At 38.0% G+C, this 19,535-nt stretch overlaps 3 protein-coding genes across 3 annotated transcripts; 2 read left to right on the plus strand and 1 right to left on the minus strand.

The window, feature by feature from the left end:
• Positions 1-1,776: 1,776 nt before the first annotated feature.
• LOC101486243 (dynein light chain Tctex-type 1) lies at positions 1,777-4,302 on the minus strand. The gene is made up of 5 exons (XM_004562542.6): positions 4,119-4,302; positions 3,737-3,778; positions 3,052-3,175; positions 2,361-2,438; positions 1,777-2,279 (listed from the first exon to the last, which is right to left on the minus strand). Exons 1-5 carry the CDS (start codon positions 4,155-4,157, stop codon positions 2,206-2,208), a joined length of 357 nt encoding a protein of 118 aa, XP_004562599.1. The 5' UTR covers positions 4,158-4,302; the 3' UTR covers positions 1,777-2,205.
• Positions 4,303-8,529: 4,227 nt separating this feature from the next.
• Positions 8,530-18,923, plus strand: LOC111501497 (uncharacterized). Its single transcript, XM_076880454.1, has 6 exons — positions 8,530-8,838; positions 9,724-9,784; positions 10,031-10,079; positions 16,101-16,256; positions 16,458-16,550; positions 17,502-18,923. The coding sequence occupies exons 4-6, from the start codon at positions 16,185-16,187 to the stop codon at positions 17,814-17,816; spliced, it is 480 nt and encodes a 159-aa protein (XP_076736569.1). The 5' UTR covers positions 8,530-8,838; positions 9,724-9,784; positions 10,031-10,079; positions 16,101-16,184; the 3' UTR covers positions 17,817-18,923.
• On the plus strand, positions 11,943-16,105 carry LOC143414985 (uncharacterized). Its single transcript, XM_076880165.1, has 3 exons — positions 11,943-12,749; positions 13,661-14,675; positions 16,101-16,105. The coding sequence occupies exons 2-3, from the start codon at positions 13,670-13,672 to the stop codon at positions 16,103-16,105; spliced, it is 1,011 nt and encodes a 336-aa protein (XP_076736280.1). The 5' UTR covers positions 11,943-12,749; positions 13,661-13,669.
• Positions 18,924-19,535: the final 612 nt, after the last annotated feature.

Consider the following 19,535-nt stretch of genomic DNA (forward strand, 5'->3'; position numbering starts at 1 on the left):
AACAAAAAAAATGCCCTCCGGTCAATGTTGGCAACCCATCTAGTTAATATGGCCACACTGTCCACAATGCCCAGCACCCTCATAGAGTCTCATTCTGACAGTCTGGTTAGAAACATGCACATGAGGCACAAACACTGCTGGGTTCATGCTCTTCTACAGCCCTGTTCAGCTCTCGTTGCATAACAGCTCATTTCCTGGTATCTCCTCCACACATGAGGGTTTGCTGGAACATGGGCATCCTTCCTGTGATGTTGAGCATGGTTGTGCCATCCTGTTGGAGCTGGACTATCTGTGCAACCCATTCAGGTCACACAGGTACTATCTCAAGCTACAAGCAGAAAAAAGCAAACTAAAGAAAAATAGTTAGGAGGAATATAGAGAGAGCCACCAACTTCAAAGCCGTTCCTCTTTTTTTTTTGATTGTCTGATTGTTGTCAACGCTGTCCCTTTGATTTGCACCAAAGTTGTTGAAATAGACTCAAAATCCATGAAGTTTAACTGACTTTCAGTTAAACTGTGATAATTTGCACAAAATTTAAATCCAAAATATGTCACAACTGAACAAAGTAGCACAAGAAAGTACAAACACATTAAAACCGTGCTTCAGTAAACAGACTTGGTTATTTTAAGATCAGCAGGACTCTAGTCTAATGTCACCAGGCTGGCAGGATGAGTTTATGTGCGAAAACAACAACACATGTAGAATTTATAATTAGTGTAAAAGTCTACAGGTACTCTTGTGTGTCTGTGTGCACATACTTAGTAACTCTCACCACACTCTAAATGGATTATAAAAGACTAAAGTCTGCTACCTGTTCACAAGTAAAAACGTGCCTTTTCAGCCTATAAGATTATTTTAAAGACTGGGTCAGTGTTTGCAAGACTACAACTGAATTCCTTTTGAGATGATATCCCATAAAGCTCCTGGTGGAAATTTACCAGCAGTAAACAGGAGCTTTAAGCCACAGCTTTAGACCCCTCTCTCTGATTTATGTAGAACAAAGTGCTGATGGATGTTTAAAGTAGGTCTTTATTGGTATTTTAACTACTTTGCTCCACAGGTAGATCGATCGGTGGAAATGGTGTCACAGCAGAACGCTGATCCCTGCTTTAGCAAAGCTGTCCTAGTTTAATGGCGACATCTGACGTTTGTCTGCGACACTGGTGCAAGGCAGACATGAATAATCTTTTGTTCCAGTGAAAAACGGGTCAAACCCGGTTCTCCAGTCGGTGCTGAGAGCTGCTGCGTTTCGGCACAAATTCGAGGCGCTTGTAAACTCCCTGTCATTGCACTACAGAGGAAAATATTTTACTTTTCTAAGTTTGTTAAACTTAAAAAAACAAAAACAAAACAGTCCTGCAATCAACTCATAAAAGAAACAACTATAAAATGTTATTCCTTTAGGTTTTAAATTAAATATTAAATAGGCTAAATACTTCTTTATTTTACTTCAGAGAAAAAATGTATAAGACATATTTGTATAATCAGTTAGGTTTACTTTATTTAAATGAAAGAAGATTCTTAAAACACTGTTGCTAAAGCATCTCATAACTGTTCTGTTTAACTAAAAGAAGCCTAAAATGATAAATGCTACAAATAAACACATTATATAAACAAATCTTTATTCAAGGAAAAGAAAAAAAACAAAAAGTAGCTAAAATCATATAAAAATGTAAAATAAAGCAGGATAAAATCAATGGGATCATAAATAAGCAGAAAAAATAAAACAGAATTACGCTTTTATTAGTGTAAAGAAAGACGAGGGGAAGCTGCTGCTCGTTCTTAAATGTCTTCGTGTTTATTATCCTGCAGCTCGAGTACAAAAAGTGTCTTTTCTCTCTCTCATCTACATGATTCACAAACAGACAAAACACTGAAGGACCTGACTGAACGTGTCGTTTTACAGCAAGCTGTCAGGCGTCTGGGATAAATGCAGCTGAACATCAAGCTATGAAAGCACGGCGGTGGCGCGAGGGGAGTAAATACATTACGATGAAGGCGTTTCATGCACCTGAAGGCTGGAAACTGAAGCCATACAGCTGTTTGAGCCACTGCAGCTGCTGCTCAGAGCTCACTGGTCTAAGGGAGCTGACAGAAGGCACAGACAGCTGTACGGGTGAAGGCTCTGTGGCACTTGGTGTCCTCCTGCTGGTCACAAGAGCACACTGCACTCCTCGTGGATTCATTAATGTGTGTGCGTTTTTCTATGCGGTGGCCACGGCGAACACGCTGACCACACAGTACATGGTGCGGTTTTCCCACCTCACCGTGCAGCTCCCTACAGACACGAAAAACCAATGAGAAAACGTCTATAGTCGCACATCGAGGAGGGGAACAACACCCCAAAATCAACACATACCGTCCATGGCAGTGTCCCAGTAGCAGGAGTTGGCTGTGTGGAGGCCGGCACCTGTTTTCTGCATCACAGCACACGTCACTGTGCACAAACAAGGTCACAAGAATTAGTTTTAAAGCGTCTCTTTATGTTATCTGGTTTCATTATTTTACCCCGAGGACAAACGAGGACAAACACATAAAAGATTTTTTAAAAACATCTCTGGATCAGCTGATTTTTTTCCTCTACAGTAACTGTTTTATGTTAAAAACAAAACAAAACAAACAAAACTGTTTCCATGTGGTACAGGGCCCCCTGGTGGGCTGGTATTGCAGAAATTTGTGAAATTGATTTATATAAACGTATTAGTTATATATATATATATATATATATATATATATATATATATATATATATATATATATATATATATATAGCAATGAAGTTTGTATCTGAGTGGCAGCTGGATCACACATTGGCCTCAACACTTTAACAGTTTAAAGCCAACAGTCTGAGATTTTTATGTTTTTTGAGTTAAATCTTCAAGTGAATCCATTACCCTCCTCTATTTTTAGAAGAGATTAGAGATTGACATGAGAGTGAAGATTTAAGATTGGCTGGGCCCCCTGGGACTTTCTTGTTTTTGAGTGACAATTCATAGGAGGGCAAACATAAGAGCATGAAAAGGTTAACTCTAACAGTAACAAATACACACCGATGTACTTGTACGGCTTGCCCTGTTTGACGAGCTGCGTGAGGCAGCGCTCCACGATGTTCGCCGTCCACTTGTTCACCTGACTCTGGCTGTAGTCTCCGCCGCCCACGACGTTCTCAATGCACTGACACAAACACAGAGAAACGGCATCACAGCGCTCAGAGTCATGTGTTAGTCAGCCGGTGTTGCTGGCGCCCGAGGAGACTGAGACAAAGAGGCAGTGAGTGCAGCTTGTTTCTGAAGGTTTTTCTGAGGTTTTAAAGATACTTTTTTATTATCTTGAATTTTCCCAGGAGCACAGAAAAACTACGCAAGCTTAGCAATGAAACACAAATCAAAAAGCTTTAAATTATGTGCAAAAATGAATGACGCGTAAAAGTTACATTTAAAAATAGGAGTGTATTTGAGCTGTTTACATGGCTAGATTTAATTATTAATCTTTAGTCAATCAAACTAAACCGTTTACTACACAATCGAAGCATCTCTCCATAACAACCTGCTGTTGAAACTTCTATTTTTATGACTTAATACTTGGGAAAATGTTAAATGTGCTTTTGTTTTACTCCCCAAAGAACAAAATCAGTGTTTGTTTAATAAAGACCTGAAAAACATGACGACACTGTGGCGCAAAATGGGTTAAGACATTAAAGGGATTTATAACGCTGCATATAAAAGTAAACCTTACTTCTTTGACTATGGTGTCAGCTTCTTCTGCATTGAATGAGCCCTAAAATAGAGAAAGCAGATCATCAGGTCGTAATAAAGATAACATGACAGGACTTTAGTTAAATAAACATACGTTTATGGAAAAATGCTAAAGTGACCCATAGGATCACTTTAGCAACACTTTTTAGCAACAGATTTAACCTTATTGGAGCACGTAAACGTTTATTTTTAACAACACATTAAGCAGTAAAAGCAACAGCAGATTATTTTGAATATTATAAATTATATTTATTGATTTTAGGACGTTTGCATTTAAAAAAATCGCCGCTATCACTGGGAGTGGCTAGCTAGCTCATTTCTGCTGTCACTGGTGAAAACGGTGAATTCGGATCAGGACTAACCTCGCTTCCGTTATGAAATTCCTCCATTCCTCCTGTCATCTGACACCGGCAAGGGCTACTTTTTTTCTTACTGACAGAAGAAAAAACAAAGCCAGAAAAACCTTTTGTTCACAGATAAAGCGACAGGAGCTCTTAGGGACTTCCGGAGGAGCTGTCAGTGGAGTCAACGACGCACGAAAAGAGCGATCCGAACCCGGAGGGAGTAACGGTGCTTAGCTGACCGCTGACCCCTAATGGAGGCTCAGTGAAATACAGCCTTGAGACAGAAATACAGATTGCCTAAATTAAAAATGTACATGCTTGACAAGGTACAGCAGATTGAATTTGGAAGAATGTGAATGCATTGAAGGAACATTTCTGTCAGAAATGTTTTTTTGTTTTTTTTTATGAGATCACTTTTATTTGTTGAGTATCTGAGGCTGAGACCACGGGACTGTAAAAACATGATTGTTGGGCTTCATTTCTTTACTGAAGAGTCATTTTAAGATTAATTAGTAAATAACAATTAGCTAATACTGTTCATGAGACTAGTCATCTTACTTTGGTAATGTAAATATAATATGGCCAATATTATATGTATTATTATTATTATTATTATGATTTATTACAGCAGTAAGCTTGAACTCTGTGTCAAATACTGAGCTTCAGTAAAGATTTGGCTCAATGCTTACACGTATGTGTAAAAGGAAAATTTACGAGCTGTGAAAACTGTTTCTGATAAAATGAAGAGTAGACTGATATATGAAATATTCCTTTAATGGGTGAGAAAATCAGACCATGTCATAACTGCTTTAAGTCATACAGAATATATATCAGAGCCTTAAACAGGCTGACTTCTGCTAAATGGTTCAAACTGGGCAGAAAGTCTACAAACACATAACATCCTTATAGAATATGATGTAACACTATAGATCAACTTACCTCAGAATATATAAAGCATATAAACAATTACAACAATATGATGCAACAAACACAGCAGTACTACTAATTCAAAATACTCAAAGCTTCATAGAACTGAAACAAACATTTATTTTTAGGTCCATTCTGCTGCTGATACATACTTTAGGTTTCTGAATATTACACTTGTTGCTGCCTTTCATAGTGTGTAACTTGAAGGTCCTGAGTACTTTCTCCCACACTGAAAACACTGCAATGATAAAATTATTTGAACATTACCTAATAAGACTGATTCAGGACAGACAATTAGTTATATTAAACTTTTCTAGCAGTCCTTCACAAACAGGGAACAGTCTGTCTATTCTCTCCATCTGTCAGCTGCTGCTGGCTCTTCCTCCTCCTCTTCCTCACACACTGCTGAGTTTGTCCTGGTGGATCATCAGGGGTGCAAAGCCTCACAGATGATGTGCAGCAGTGGGTCCCTCAGTCTGTCCTCACTCTGGACACTTGCAGTTGTCACACATGGAAATCAAATGTGTGATAAGCTGCAGGATTCAAACACAAGTGTAACTTATAAATGAATGTTCATACTTTTGTTACACAATCAGAGAGAAAGAAACAGAGAGAGAGTGCAGGTGACAGTCTCGGGTGTATACACTGCTACAAAACAGCACAAAAGAAGGAGGATTGTGTTATTACGAAACAAGAAGAGTTCCCAGATGACACAGTGGACACAAGTGTGACTCCTGTGATTAAAGCATCTTTCTTTCAGCTTAACGAGTGAACCGTCAGCTTGTTCAAACACACGTCAAAGTCCGTTTGGCTCGACACCACCGAACAGAGGCAGCAATAAAACATAGCTAACATTAACAGTGCAGTGGATCCTGCTTGTGCCGTGATATTCAGGACTGCAAACCGAGCAGCATCACTGACTTTCAGCTTGTTGTGTTTGTGGATATATGACTGACTTTAATTATCCATAAAATCATCACATTCTCTGTAAGATTAAAGTCAACTATTGAACGGCGTATATTTTGAAGTAAAGGCTTTAAAACCAAGTTAGTACAAACATCGATAATGTCACATAACTTTCCCGACATGTGGCCAACAGTAATGTTTTAATGTTCTTCATTATAAAAACATTTGCGCATAAATAAGTGACATAATATTCAGTACTTACTTATGAAAGTTTACTCTTCCGCCGTTTTTTTCGGCGAAATTATCCACACCACCGCCGCGCTATGAAATCTGGGATATGTTGGGCCATAAAGTCTACACCGACCCACCCTTAAAATTCAGGGAAATTAAGGGCGCATTTGAGGGCCGCATTTCGAGCTGCCTTTGAATTGGGACAGCCTTCGTTGTGTCGCTGCACTCTCAGAAATAGAGGTACGAGAGAAGAACATTTTTGTACCTATAGGTACATTTTTTAAAAATGTTCCCTTAAAAGTACAATACTGATCTTTAAAAGTCCAGAAATGCCCCTTTAAAGGTTCAATTTGAAATAAAGTACAAATCTGTACCATTTTGACCTGTACTGCAGTGACAGTGGCAGAATGTGGTAATGGGTCAGCATGGGAAAATCTGGATGGGCCTGGTTAATTGTAAAATTCATATGAGATGTGAGTGTGCTCATAAAAGCTACATGTTATAATCAAATCTGTTGGTCCTCTCCTCTGTATGTAAATTATCCTATGATGCAAAGAATATCTGTAACCTACCGTTGTGTAAGTTATGTTAAATTATATTAAAAAAAAAACAAAAAACACACACACAATGACATGCAGGCACAACCAAATGATGTTAAAAAAAAATTGGTCCATTTCCATTTTATTAAGTTCCAGTTATAATTTTTAATGTTTTAAATCTTTCAAAAACGTGAAATCATTTTACTGTTATGTTTGGCCATTTACTTTTTTACTTTCACTACATCCTAGAATTGTTCATTAATTGTGAGGTTTTTATGGAATTTGCAACATCAAGTTAAACCGAGGTTCTTTGGAAGTTAAAATGTCAAGCAGATTTTTATGTTACGGTGACTACATTTTGTAAGTTACAAATATAGTTCGCCAAGACAGCATAACGGTTTCTAAACAACTGCGCATTAATACCACAATGTTGTATTTTCATGTGTCAAGTGTGTGACGTAAAGGCCGCATTTTAAGGCCGATTAAGGCTGCAGACCATGAATTGGGATACAGCCCAAATCCGGTCATTGGTACTTCCTGGCTTGTGTAGTTACTAGGTAACAAAAGCTCAACACTGCCCCTAGCGTCCTGGAGCACGTTGTGTTTTGGGGTTTGCAAGTGTTTGGGAGTTTGCAAGTGTTTGGGAGTTTGCAAGTGTTTGGGAGTTTGCAAGTGTTTGGGAGTTTGCAAGTGTTTGGGAGTTTGTACGCGCTTCGTCTCTAGGGGCCACCGTATACTTCGAATAGAGACACCCTTTGTCGCGTCACTGTGACGTAATCGGTCTACAAATGTGTACTACGAAGCGTGCGGTCGCTGAATTGGGACACAGCTAACATGTCTTGAAGTTCTCCAGAAGCTTGGTAATGAACTAATCATTTGATTCAGGTGTGTTGACCAAGGGTGAGAACCTGCAGGACACCAGCCCTTGAGGCCTGGAGTTCGACACCCCTGCATAGAGTAAGCAGTGCTAAAATATAAAATCTCGATCCATCCTTTTCAATGTTGCGAGCCTATCCCAGCTGTCTTAGGGTGAGAGGCAGGGTACACCGTGGACAGGTTACCTATCCGTCACAGGGTTAGGATATAGACACAGACAACCATTTGCACTCACATTCACACCAATGGGCAATTTTAGAGTTTCCAATTAACCTATCATGACTAAATGCATGTCTTTGGAATGTGGGAGGACCTATACCAGTTATAGCCAGTTATTCTTGTACATAGGAAGAGAAGATAACATGTAATTCTTGTTTCATATGTAAGCATTGACCACACATTTTCAGCCAGTTCTCCAATGTAGAGAACTAGCATCTCCAACGACTACAAGTGAAATGGCGGCTGCCATTACAAATAGCGGTATAGTTAGCTTTCTCTCAATCGGTGAAAACCAGTGTTGGGTAAGTTACTTTAAATTAGTAACTTAGTTACATTACTAGTTACTTCTATCAAAAGTAACTCAGTTACTTCAAGTTACTCGTTACTTTCAGAGTAACTAGTAACTAGGGAAAGTGTTACATCTCCCCGAGGGCAGGAGGGGATAACACAACAACTCCGGAAACTCAGTACAGGTGTTATGAAAAAAGGTTTAATGGCGGCGCTCTCACAAAATAAACAACCCAGACTCAAACAACAAATGTGGGGGAAAAAGGGACAGTTAGGTTGTGCCAAAAAAAAAAAAAAAAAAAAACACCAAAAAGACAAAACCAAAACTTAGCTGAGCTGAGCTACTATCCTAGAAAAGCAACAAACAGGAGAGAAAGACCCTAAACCTCAACTTAAAACAAGCTCAAAATTACATGGGTGGCACCAACCTACTTACCTACACTCAAAAAAGTCAACTAAGGCAGTTGTTTGATTAATTCAATAGACATTTGTCTATTTAACATGAACATATTGAGTTTAGGTTTTTAAATCATTATCAGTTGTTGGTTTAACATAAAATAACAAAAAGTTTAATGAACTAGATTTGCATTCTTCAGTTCAATTAAATGTAATTATTTTAAATCAACAACTCTAAAACCGATGCCTAGTGCGCATGCTCAAACTTCCCAGACCGTGAAGAGGCGGGAACGCGGACAAAGTTATATCTGTTCAGTGAACTGCCGTTTCTCTCTGCGGAATCTTCCACAATACAGGTAAGTGATAAATAACTGAAAATATCTTAGTCAAACGAAGTTGTTCCGTCCGTTAATTGTTTAACAATGTTTTTAATTCCAAATGTGTAAGTTGTCATTAGACAGCGGGAGTGGAGCAAATACTGTGAAAATCGGGTATTAGACGGTGCCAATCGGTACTGTCTAATACCTGATTTCTAATCCGCTCCGGCTATATTTATATTATTATTAGCATTTCCACTTAATTGCTTTTTTTTTGTTACCCGTTTTTGCAGTTTTATAGTGTTTTTAGCGGTTATTGATATGTTTAGTTCAATATTTAACACGTTTGTAATTCACTTTCAAAGTAAACGATGTTAGCTAAAGCTAGGTAAAAGTTCAACGGTTGTCTCATTGAACTTTTACCTAGCTCTGTTAGCATTCACTTTGGTTTTAAATGACGGTTTAGAAGACATGGTCTTTCTTCACTTTTTTTTATTATTTGCATTTCTTCTTTCTTTCTCTCTCCTTTTTTTAAGCATTCGGCCTCTCGCGGTAATGCAAGTTAAACTAGCGCGGGAGTTGCTAAATATTAGCTGTGTCCAAATTCAGGGGCTGCATCCTTCGAATTGACTTGAATACTAGTGCATGGGAAAAAGAGCATGAACACGAGGTCAAAGGAAAAGGCAATGGCGGATAGTTATGAAAATTGCCTGTCGAACCTTTACCGCAACTACCAGCATCTTTATTGCATAGTGTGAAACACTGCTATTACATTTGGCAACAGATTGGATATTTATCTGTGAATTTTATATTGCAAGAGGTATTTATATGTATTTGTATTTTTTTTATACATTTCCAACAAAGTTAAAAAAAAAATCCACTGTGGAATTTTTATAAAATAATTGTATGTTTTCTTTACCATAGTAACACCACAAAGAAAGCTGCCCCCTTTTTCTGATTGTTTGTGCCTCCTCTTTAATACATGGTAAGTTTTTACCATCATACATTTTTTATGATACTTTTATGATTTAATCAAAGTAAATGTAAATGGTAAATGGCCTGTACACAATGACCGAGACTGTCCGAGCCGGGGCTCGAACCGGCAACCTTCCGGTTACAAGGCGAACTCCCAACTCTTGAGCCACAATCGCCCCACAGCCACAATCGCCCCAGTGAAAAAAAAGGTGACAATAAAACCATCCTTAAAACTGCTTCTCTTTTTTTCTTTCAGTGACTTGTATGTGGCAGTGCAAGCGTTGTTCCATCAGGGAGAGTAGTAGGTACAAATTATTGAAACACTGTAGATTACATCACCATTATGGACCCAGCCAGCGTTATCTTTGTATATATGTAAATTGTCCATGCACATTTAAGACTTGGTGTGGACTAAAAACACATGTTTACAGATGTCATTCTTCTCATTTTAAACAGACAGCTGTTAGTTCAGTCACTTTTAGGTGTGAGTTATGTGACTGCGGTGACCTTACCACAGAGAGAGATTATTTTAGACATATTGGATCACATTTACGAAATAGTGAGACAGTAACTTGTGTATTTTCAGGCTGCTCTTTCAAGACAAATATCTTTGGTACATTTTATTCACACAAAAAGAGGAAGCATCATTCAGATTCACTTAAAGATTTCAAGGTAGGTTTAGTGGTGTGTTTTGACCCAGCACAACATTCTGATGACCCTGAAGGTGTAGGTGCTAGTTGCTCTGATCTTTTAGATCCTGAAGTTGGAACTGAGTTTGTGTCAGGAAGTAATCATTCCACTGAAAATTTGACAGATCTTGTTGAACAGAAAATAGCTGGGATATTGTTAAAATTGGAACATATATTTCAAATTCCAGCTACAGCAGTAGATGGCTTGGTGGAGGAGTTGAGTTTTTTGTTAAGTTCTGCTTGTACTTCAATCACAAAACGAACTGTTGAAGAGGTATTCAAGAGCCATAACCTTCATATTGGTCAGGCTGTTGTTGAGGAGCTTGCCAATACAGTGTGCATTTCTAACCCTGTATCAAAAATTTTAGCTAAGTGTGGTCCTCTTGGAACTTCATTTAAAAGAAAACAATACTATAAGCATAACTTTAGGGTCGTAGAGCCTGTTGAGTACATTTTATCTGTTGATCAACGAAAGTCATTTCAGTACATTCCTTTATTAAAGTTATTGCAAGAATTATTGAGTCATAATCACATACTTGATAGAGTGATTGAGCAACATATAGGACAAGAAAAAAGTGAGGATTTGGCTAATGGTCTGAGTGTTTACAGGTCTTTCCGAGATGGCAAGCACTTTAGAACCAATAGTTTTTTAGCTGTTGACGTGTTGAGAATCTCCATTACACTTTACATTGATGATTTTGAGGTTTGCAATCCTCTTGGAACCTCACGCAAAAAACACAAGCTTTGTGGTATTTATTGGGTCTTGGATAATTTGCCTCCAGGCTCTCATTCAGCACTCTCCTCCATTTACCTAGCTGTTCTTTGTAAAAGTGATGATTTAAAGACATTTGGGTTTGAAAAGGTGTTGGAACCCCTGTTAAAAGATCTTGTGATCTTGGAACAACACGGTGTGTTTATTGCTCAGTTAAATGAGTTCGTTAAAGGCACTGTAAATTGTGTAATAGCTGATAACCTAGCTGCTCACGGGCTTGCAGGTTTTGTTGAAAGTTTTTCTGGGGAACACATATGTAGATTCTGTGTCGCAAAGAAAACTGAAATTCAGTTTTTGACTGCAGACGTTTTTGAGTGTAGAACACGTGAACTCCATTTGGCTCACTTAAAATCTGCATTGGAAACCTCAAGCTTGTGTTGTGGGGTTAAACGTGACTGTGTTTTGACTAAAAGTCTCTCTCATTTTGATGTTATTTCAGGCTTTCCCCCGGATATAGTACATGATTTTTTTGAGGGCATTATACCTGTAGAACTAGCGGAATGCTTGGCTGTTTTGATCTCCAAAAAGTATTTCACCTTAGAAAAACTTAACAGTTCAATCCAAAGTTTTGACTACAAATGGGGTGATAAGACAAATCGTCCTCACGTCATACCACATACCTACTCAAGGAAAAAACATATAGGGGGGAATGCACACGAAAATTGGGCTCTGCTTCGCTTGTTGCCTTTTATTATTGGTCCCCTTGTTCCTGAAGATGAACAGGCCTGGCATGTTCTTTTGGATCTCAAGGATATAGTGGAACTTGTTGTTGCCCCTATCCACTGTGATGAGTCAATATCATATCTTGAGTTCAAAATCAGAGAGCATCGGCAGAGATACAAAGAACTTTTTCCAAACAGCCGTATTCTTCCTAAACACCATTTTGTAGAGCACTATCCTGTCATGATACGTCTCTTTGGACCTCTCGTTCATAAGTGGACAATGAGGTTTGAGGCCAAGCATAGTTTTTTTAAACAGGTTGCTCGCCACACCAACTGTTTTAAAAACATACCTCTCACACTTGCCAGGAAACACCAGCTTGTCATTGCTCACCATTTGCATATGTCTGATGAGAAAAAACAGTTGGTGGTAACTAATGTTTCATCAGTGCCTATTGATGTGCTCCAAAGTGACATTGCAGCTGCTTTTAACCAAAGGCTTCCAGATGAAACTGATGTTCACATTGCGAAGAATGTGTCATACAATGGTATGAACTACAGCAAAGGAATGATTGTTATCCATGGAGAGTCATTTGGTCTGCCTGAGTTTGCTGAAATTTTGCAGCTCTGTGTTTTGGAAGGGAAGTTGCATTTTTTGGTGAGAAAGATATCTGCTTGGTATAGGGAGCACTTTAGAGCTTTTGAACTGAGCACGTCACATGTGAGGGAGGTGGCTGTCATTGCACATGAGGAACTGGTTGATGACTATCCCTTAGCTGCCTACTCTGTTGGAGGACTGCATCTGGTTACTCTAAAGAGATCTGTGAGTTTTCTTGGAAAACAAAATTAATACTTGTAAGTATTTTTTATTATTTTTCTTACCCTATAGCATTTGTGAAATTGTCATGCTTTTGATTTGGTCTGTTAGCTGTTGAAAATAAAACTATTTTAAAATGAATTGTTTATGTATGCATTAGAAAACTAAGATTTTTATTTCAAAACACAACAAATCAAAACTAAAGATTTGTTGAAAATTACATTTTCTGAGTGAAACCTGTTATGATTTGGTTGATTAAAGTGTTACAGAATTTCTAATTCCACCATATTGTTTTCACTGTGAACTGATTTTCATAAACACAAGATGGTCTCCAGCAAATAATTCCTTCCCTACAACTTAGTTTGAGCCACCCAAATTTTACCAAATGGTTTGTGCCCTTACCTCACCTTGTCACCAGAGTTAAGACAGGTCCATATAATTATGAAAGTATATAATGTTTACACATAGCATGCATCGTCTCTCATTTGTACTTTACTGCAGGATGATGATATTAAGGATAGCCAGAATATATAATGGATGGACGGATGATGATATTCCTGTTGTTTCCAAAAATCTGCTTTTAAAGTACAGTGAATTTTTCAATATATTAAGTAATTACCTGACAGCGTCTGTCATCCTCTACAGTATTGCAGCAGCATCATCATAACTTCTTTTGCTGTGGTTTTTTTTTTTTTTTTTTAGTTAGAATTAAAGTATTCATTCTACTGCTTATGTCTCTGGGCTGACGTAGCCTCAGAAAGCTCTTTTTACATTCTAGTCTAAACAGATAAGAGAAATTGTGTTTTAACCTTTAATGTATTTCTTCTTTGTTTTCACAACAAAAAATTGTATTTTTAAAGTTGCACAGAAGTGCACAAGGGTCCCTAATTGTTGCTTGTTGATATGCCAAACGGTGACTTTTTCTAAAAGAATTGCTGATATTTTTCAGATCTTCAAAATGACGTCACCCCTAAGACTGCGGATAATCCTGGGTGAAGATGATGCCAGGAAGTTGATTCTTCCTGCAGGGACACCGGTCTCAATTGAAGATTTGTGCCACACAGTAAAGACAAGTTTTGGATTACAGCAAGATATTCGACTTCAATATCAAGATGAGGACTTTGGAAATGAGTTCATGAATATGTCAGATGTCTCAGAAGTAAAGGACAAAGGCACCCTTAAGGTGATATTTTTGCAAAGCCCACAGGAGGAAGATGCAAGAACTTCTCAAAGCCAAGCAACAGAGTCTGTATCCATCTCCTCTGCTGACACAGATGATACAGAGCCTATTTCATCTTCAGGTTCTTCACCATCCTCAAGGCACTGGGTTTGGCCAAGTGTCTTCACTGTACCTCAATTTAGCTATGAGGCAGAATTTGAACTCGAGAAGGCCAATACTGCCTGCGCCAATGGGGGAACTCTATTGAACCCTTCACCTAAACTGAAATCCCAAATTCTGGAACGACTGGCTGAAGAAATATACAAATTCAAAGCCTACCCAACAGACAATGATCTGACTGACGTTGCAGAAGCTCTTGTGAAAAAGCATCCTTGCCTTAGAGAGAAGGGGTCTTTCAATGGCTGTTATGGGTGGAAGATTAGCCTAAAATATAAAATGGCTAACCTCCGCACCAAACTGAGAGGCCTTGGATGTACAGAGGTGACCATAAACTCCATCAAAAACAAGTCTGGTGACAACCGTCAGGCAGCCTTCAATGTGAAGAAACCCAAAAGAGCTGAAGTTAACTATTGTCCACAGCATCCAAAAGGAGAGACATCAGAAAGTCTGGAACAGGAGAGAGTTGCAATTCTTTCTGAGTTGACTAAAAGAAATAATGACTCTGTTGTGAGTGTGAAAATGGAGAAGACTTTCTCATACAGAAGGCAAGAAGTTCTTCAGGGTCAGCCGATGGTTGCAGACTTCAAAAGCAGATGGCCAGCTCTGTTCACTGCGAGAAAGGCAAGTGTGGTTAAAATGCATTTGGATGTTGCATGTAATTTATGTTTTGTAGTCCAAAACTAAAAGTACTACCTGTTGTTGGTTCCTGTATCACTGAAAATAGTAATGTGAAAAAGTAAGTACCGTTTAATTTAGTAGGTTTTATGTATCAGGACATAAGAATGATCCGGATCCTTCCTCGTCATAAAATGTTGTAAATACAGCCTCAGATGGCATTCTGTTAACACTTAAACCAAAACCTCTACTGTTATACAGGTACTCTGGTCTGCTTTTTCACAGGTCTACATTGAAGAGACATTTGTGCATTTGTTTTTTAAGCCTCTTTTAGAAGACGCAATGTAGCGGCATATCAGAGTAATATTCCCGCAATGGTGTGTCTTCTAAATGTGCCACTATGCCTTGGCAAAACAAGATATTGCTGCATTCTGTGCCTGCAAGCTTCATTCTGATATACCGCAATTTTTCTTCAATGCTGAACTTCTGAATGAAGTCTTTGCGCTACAGAGGGAGGTCTTCTGATGACATATGGAATGTGTGCTGGCCTCGGCTGACCAGGACATTCTCAGCTTTACCCACAAACGTTTATCAACCAGTGATTATTTTATTTTATTTGTTTTTTTACCCAGAAGGGATCAGTCTAATTGAGTGCTATGACTTTTCCTGGGTTCAGTGAATGCAACAGAGGCATGACTGTATGACCAATCAGACAGGCGTTATGCTAAAACGGAGAATCCTCCACACTTTATTGTCAGACAGCTGGAGTTTAATCTAAGCTACCATTATTTAGAGTGGTCCCGAAAGAAAAGAGGGACTATTCTCCGTCATGTTTTAAAGCAGGTGCTGCGTCCGTCTGCCTCTTGCTTTCCTTACTGCAGCTCCTCGCCACAGACAGCTCATTGCACATTTTCTCCAGCTCGTAAGTAACGGGTTAATTTGAGCAGCAGCATAAATTTCGAAAACACGCTCGATGGTTAAACATATGCGCAGCAGTATCGCAAACATGTGGATCGCATTCCTCTGAGGGTTTCTTAATATCTGTATTTATTGAAGTTTTTAAACCTAAAGTGATTTTAATTTAGTGCGTCATATTAGAAATGATTATAGGTTATTGCTTGAATGTTTATAGACCTGTTTACCGGTCTCTTCCGTCTGACGCTGTATACGCAACCCTGCACGTCACAGCCCGGGCGCCGCCCCTAGACCCCTCTTTATCCCGTCATGGCTTAATCTTTTGTGAAAAGCATCTGATGGCAGCATATTGCAGCCACAGCTAAGATCTTATAATTGACCAAAAGCTTCTCAGAAGCCGTCATCAATGACAGTACTGATGTCTGCATGGTCTTCTAAAGGCAGCTTTAGTCAGCTTGGATGTGAAGTGAGTGAAATATACAGTTGAGTTTTTAATCAATGTATTTGTTCTCTATTGCAGATTGACAAGGAGTTTCTGCGAATCACCACAAAGCCTCTGCTATCTACTTTCTTTGCCGAGCTTGACCAATATGCACCACGCTTAATGGAAATCTTTCTGAGCAAAGGAGGGACACCTGGAAAGAAAATAAGAGGTCTCATGCTTGCCATCTCCAAGGTTTGTATTAGGATTGAGTAGACTTTGTCATAGGCAGCAAAAATAACTTTTATTTGGAGGTGAAGTTTGTCAATTTTGTTTCGGCTTAACAAATGATACATGCCAGGTTCTAACCTAAAGAATAATTATGCAAGTTAACTGATTACCCTAGCTTTAAGAAAAACAGCCTGGTTTTGGCTCATATTATCTCCTCCTCTCCAGCATGACAACATCCATACCAGACGAGCATGCATCTTGAAGTCCTTGTGCATCTACCTAAACGAAGACTATGAGAAGTTACTAAAGGAGTACTTGGTGAGTCATTGTGACAGCATGTTGACTGTAACATTCTCATACAAATTGTGACGTTGCCTCAAATGCAAATCGTTAAAATTAAAATTTTGAGATTAGCAACAAGACACCTGGTATTGGGGAAAGGATGTCTTGAATACCAAACAGTATTAAGCTCTGCATTAAAGAATTTCTGAAATTTGGTATTGGAAGGAAAGAAATTTATGCATACCGTAGTTAAACTTGATACACAAACATACAATGTATTTTAACATGCATCAAGACAACATTGCTTTTGAATCTGTACTTGGATTAAAATAAGTCCTGTTGTTTTTTCATTGCTATGGTCATCAGTATTTGTAAATAGAAATGTCTATGAACTTTGAGCTGTTTAGTACTAACACTTCTATACCTGTTTTATTTTAGCAGCTGAATTAGCCTTTTCTCAAGTCCTGTCCCCCTAAGTTACTCTTGCTACGTCCGACAAACAAATGGTTTCCTCTGTGCACCAACGGGTACCCAAATGTGCAAGCAGACATGCTTCATAATGTTCGGTACATTTACCTGGGAGTGGGGCCATCCACACTGTTTAATCCATTCACGTTGTTTTTGACTTTGTGAATGGAAAGAACACAACTCCTCCAGACACAATCTCTCGGACTATCGGTGGGCACACCGCTTCTCCATCTTGCTTGAGGTTAATGTTTGTCAGACACAGTAACGGTTGCTATAATGTGTAATTGGACAATGGCCCTTTCGGGGGAGGGGCTGGTAAGAGGTAAATTATGCCACCTCTTTTGACATGAGAGGTGTATTTTATCATTTATGTATTGGAGTAATTATTAACAACTGCTTTAGTGGTGTGTAATTTTCTGTTTATTACTTTGACTACTTGGATTTTATGAACAGCATAGAAACAGTTGTTTAAACAATCTCTTAAATTTTACTTTGTTGTCTTATATTTTTGTCACGTAGGATACGGACAGTGAGGCAAAAAGCTGCATGGAGCAAACTGTGATGGGGGTGTACGTCATCCAGAAGGAGGGTGCTGAACCTGAAGATGACCCAGAGGACATTGGTGTCCTGATTGAGGGTGTGGAGGCTCTCACTGATTTGGGTAACATTGCACAAGCATGTGCTCTGTTGTTTGGACTCATATACTGTTTGAACCTGAGCTACCCACCAGAACTTAAATGCACCTTTGAAGTCCTCCAGAAGATACTTTTAAATCTTGATGGACAAAAGCTCTCTTCAAAGGCACAGTTTCTGAAAAACAAGCTTATGGAGTGAGAGCACTTGAAAATGACTGATGGGTCTTGAATGGTTCATTGGTGCAATGGTGATTTCCAATATATAATGTTAATATTTGAGTTGTTTAAATTTCTTTCTTTCATTTAAATTTTTTGGATTCTCTCTGTTGGGCAATTCACCTTTTATACAGCACTGCAGATGATTTTTGTTTGTCCTTATATAGATGGCTCAAAATGGATCAGAAGTACTGTTCTGTTAATTATTTTTCATTTAATTCTGAGTTTGTAGTATAGGTACTAATTCACACATACCATAATGCTGTCATGTGTTGAATGAAGATATCATTGGAGTGCTTTAGTGCCCCCCTCTGTTTTTGTTTTTTTTCTCTCTCCTCTGTAGAACAAAGTCAACATTTTACAGAAACTGCATTGAGGGGTTTTCCCAAAGAAATGTTCATTGTTTTTAGCTGCACTGTTACTATGTTGTGTTTATGTGTCAAGGGCCTGTAAAGTTTAAGACCACTGCCACCTGTTAAGTTCACTGTATTATTGTGTCCATTTTGCTTGCTAGCATGTTTTAAGACACAGCAAAACTATATTGCTAGCTGTGGAGGACTGCAACCAAAATTAAAAAATAAATACAGAAATATAAAAATTGGTCAAACTAATAATTATTACAATGAGATAAACCAAACAAATATAGATTTTCATTTCAAGTAATTAATTACATTTGAAAAAAAAATTGTCATCTGTCATTTAATTTGATGTTAAGCCTTCTGTTTCTATTTTAGTTTTACTTCCTAAATTTTTTTTTAATCCTTATTTTTTTTTTTTTTTGCCTATGGATTCTTTTGTTGTTGTATTGCTCCCAAATTATTTCTATTTTTTTTTTCCAAATTCACACAATAGTAATTCTATTTTGTTACATGTTTTAACTTGCCAAGTGGGAGATGTATTTTTATCTTTTAGTTTAATTTTTTAAAATACAGTTTATATATTGAGCAAATTTTGCATCTGTTTTTAGTTGTGGAAGCTTTGGTTCCAACATATTATCTATGTAAATAAGTATCCTAATGTTTTACCTTTTGAAGTGTCATAATGCTTGCAGGTGTACAAAAATGGTAAGCTTTTATATTGTCCACTAAATCCAGTTAATAAAGTTAATGTTATCATAATCTGATTGTGACTTTTTTTGTAAAGTAGTGGGTTTCTAAATGTGTAACAAATGTAAACAAATCTAATTGAAATAATTCGATTGAAATGAGTGAAATCATCAACCCCATATTGGTTTATTAAGCAAGACTTGCAGTAATTGCCTTGATTAACAAAGTAGTTGTTGAAACAACAAGATTTAATTGTGTTTTCCTAAACTTTTTAACTTGTGTAGAATGAATTAAAACAAATTTCACTCTACATACTTAAATAAATCACTTCAAATCAATATAAGTATACTATGTTGATCCAACGTAATCTGATTACATTAAACTACCAAATGCTAAATGTGTTGGTTTGACATGATCGAAAATGGTTTATTGTACTTGGTTAAATTGTGTGCAAAAAGGGTGCCATGATTAAATTGTGTTCATCCAACAACAGATTTTTTTGAGTGTAGTGTTTCTAACACAAAGACTCTACGTGAGTAAGTGTATGGGGTCCCCAAACTTACCTAGTCCACTTTACTCCCACCACAATCATCAAACAAAAGAAAGACAGCAGGGAAACGTCACACATGTGTCAAACAATTCAAGGAGGGAAGAGA

Source organism: Maylandia zebra, linkage group LG23 (assembly GCF_041146795.1).
Source record: "Maylandia zebra isolate NMK-2024a linkage group LG23, Mzebra_GT3a, whole genome shotgun sequence".
In the NCBI taxonomy this organism is placed as follows: domain Eukaryota; kingdom Metazoa; phylum Chordata; class Actinopteri; order Cichliformes; family Cichlidae; genus Maylandia; species Maylandia zebra.

Bases quoted from the DNA above. Each gene is read 5' to 3' on its own strand.
- LOC143414985 (XM_076880165.1), top strand. From the start codon at position 13,670: ATGACGTCACCCCTAAGACTGCGGATAATCCTGGGTGAAGATGATGCC.
- LOC111501497 (XM_076880454.1), top strand. From the start codon at position 16,185: ATGGAAATCTTTCTGAGCAAAGGAGGGACACCTGGAAAGAAAATAAGA. The intron at 16,257-16,457 runs GTTTGTATTAGG...CCTCCTCTCCAG, and splicing joins TCATGCTTGCCATCTCCAAG to CATGACAACATCCATACCAG. The intron at 16,551-17,501 runs GTGAGTCATTGT...TTTGTCACGTAG, and splicing joins AGTTACTAAAGGAGTACTTG to GATACGGACAGTGAGGCAAA.
- LOC101486243 (XM_004562542.6), bottom strand. From the start codon at position 4,157: ATGACAGGAGGAATGGAGGAATTTCATAACGGAAGCGAG. The intron at 3,779-4,118 runs GTTAGTCCTGAT...TCTCTATTTTAG, and splicing joins AATTTCATAACGGAAGCGAG to GGCTCATTCAATGCAGAAGA. The intron at 2,280-2,360 runs GTATGTGTTGAT...TCGTGTCTGTAG, and splicing joins CTGGGACACTGCCATGGACG to GGAGCTGCACGGTGAGGTGG.